This window comes from Austrofundulus limnaeus, unplaced genomic scaffold (assembly GCF_001266775.1).
Source record: "Austrofundulus limnaeus strain Quisiro unplaced genomic scaffold, Austrofundulus_limnaeus-1.0 Scaffold85, whole genome shotgun sequence".
In the NCBI taxonomy this organism is placed as follows: Eukaryota; Metazoa; Chordata; class Actinopteri; order Cyprinodontiformes; family Rivulidae; genus Austrofundulus; species Austrofundulus limnaeus.
Window position 1 is genome coordinate 1520318 of NW_013952487.1, and position 2513 is coordinate 1522830.

At 35.3% G+C, this 2513-nt stretch overlaps 1 protein-coding gene across 1 annotated transcript in view; it reads right to left on the reverse strand.

The window, feature by feature from the left end:
* Positions 1–1693, reverse strand: part of rdh14a (retinol dehydrogenase 14a) — a 3182-nt gene extending 1489 nt beyond the window's left edge. The window contains exon 1 of the mRNA XM_014011870.1: positions 1365–1693. Within this exon, the coding sequence (XP_013867324.1) occupies positions 1365–1607 (243 nt within the window). The 5' untranslated portion in view covers positions 1608–1693. The remainder of the gene's footprint in view (positions 1–1364) is intronic.
* Between the last annotated feature and the right edge of the window lie 820 nt (positions 1694–2513).

Genomic DNA, 2513 nt, shown 5'->3' on the forward strand with positions numbered 1-2513 from the left:
AATTCAAGCAGAATAGGCTATTGTCAACATAATTATGGAGTGTGATTTATTTTCAACTCAAAATAACTTCAAACTAACTCCATCTGGATAACAGCAGACTGACTGCTGGTAAAATATACGACAGGTCTGGACCACTCGTGAATTTTGTTCGTATCTAAAAAAAATCGTAGAATACGAAAACATTGGTGAATGCCACAAATTCTCCTAAATCACTCGTACGCACAACTTAAGAACAAATCTGTGCATCCGAACGGTTCTTGCATGAGGCCCAATGAGCTTAACTGTTACAAGTTATTTTAGTATTTTATCTATTGTGTTGTTATTTTTGAGAATACATTAACTTTAAAATTAGGTCAGAAGATTTTCTGGTTAAGTGACATTTTATATTTTGTCAAGTTTATCAAGTTTTTTTGTCAAGAAAGTTGATTTTTAAAGAGATTATTCCCCCTGGTTTTGTGCAGCCAACGAGGTGTGTATGAAAGCTGAATGTTTTTGTTTGTGTATAACAATTAATATGTTTTAGTCAGCTGTTAACATTATTGTATGCATGTAAACAGTTTGACTGTGGAAACTGAAAGCATTTAATAAAATAAGTTCTGTAATTTATCGTAACTGGTTTTACTTGGACTATCAACACAATTTAAAAACTGATGTATCGCCTGAAGTCTGCACTTTTGACACAATTTGAAACAGATTTTTACCCAGAGCAAATCTTTCCCACAAGAGTGATTTAAATTGGTCATGTGACTAGGACATGCAGGCGCCCAGGGACTCCAGGGGATTACTTGTCATATTAATCAAGATCGGCTAAATACCACAGTTAATCGTGATTAATTATTTTACCAATATCGCCCAACCCTACTGACTTTGAATACTTTCATTCTAAAACTGTGGTCCTTAATGCTGGTCCTCGAGGACCCTATCTTGTATATTTTAGACGTTTCTCTACTTTAACACACCTGATTTAAATAAATAAGAGATTAACAGACTTCTGCAGAACTTTAAGACCTGCTGGGGAAAAAAAACGAATAGTGGCCCACAAAGACCAGGATGGTGTGAAGCCAGAACTTTACATCTCCAGGTGGGTTTGCAGGAATAATCCATTTTAAGAATATGTAGAAATATGCATTAAATGCATATTTCTTGTAAATATTATTATTACTTATTTATTGTAAATTTTACAATATTGCTTCCACCTTTCACGCTTTAAACATTTATAAACATTTTGTCTGAATGTATCAAAATAGCAGTGTGTTTTTCTTCATGAAATGTAATGTTCACATGCTAAATTAGAGAATATAACTTATTGTTTTCAAATGCAGCTTTTATCCTACTTTTTTAAATGAGAAGAGTCGCCTGTCTACCTTCATAATGTTCTCACAGAAAGTCCGGATAGATTTCAGCGAGGCGAGGTCCAGCTGTTTGACCAGCACCTGCGAGCCGTCCGCCCCGTTCTGCTGGCGGATGTCCCGGGCCGCCTCCTCGGCTCTGTCCGGGTCCCGGCAGGCCATTATCACCCGGCCTTGGAGCTTCACTATCCCCGCTACCGTGGCTTTTCCTATCCCGCTGTTCGCTCCGGTCACTATTACCGTCTTCCCGCTCATCATTTTTAAGGCTTATTCTTAGATATCTACAGTGAAGAACGCCACAAGCTAGGGCTAATGCTAACAGGTATCACGTGACAATAACAAAGCAAAAAACTACATTACCCAGGATTCATAGTGAGCGTTGTGACTTAACCGGAAATACTTCGAATAGTATTGATTTTATTATTAAAATAGCTGTTTTATGTTTATTTTMTTTTCTTATAAATTAAAATAATGTTAGTCCATAACATGTTTAGTTATTCAGCAACTGCTCCAACAGATGTATTTGTTAAAAAAATTATTACAAATTTGTTGATTTACACACTAACTGCAGCTTTACACCAGCTACTTAAATTTGTATCTCAGAGCTACATACATGTAATTAGATGGTTATCGAAATAGATAAGGTTACAATCTAAATATATTAGAGATGCTCGATATTGACTTTTTGACGATATTCGATATGTCGATATTGTTCAATACCTAATTTTCGATTCCGATATTAACTGACATTACAAACCAATATTAAAGTGACATCACATATCTCCTGTCAGGGACATTATGCCTGCTTTTTGATACCTCACTGGATGCATTCCATAGGTAAACATGTCTGTACAGAAATAAAAAAAAACATTTAACTGAAGTTAGGAAAAAAGTGCCATATTTGTTTTTAACATTTTGTCACAAACAATAGTTTGGATCATTCTCTCCCTGAGATAATCCAGTTTGATGATGTCATCAAACGCGCATCGGTGAACGTCTCTGGACCACAAGCATTTATTAACACATTTTGGTCAAATCTTGGGCTTTTGTTATCAGAATAAAAGCCGATACCAATATGTAGAAATTTTACATTTTTAAGCTAATATCGGACAGATAATATCTGTAGGCTGATATTATCGGACATCCCTAATATATATATATATA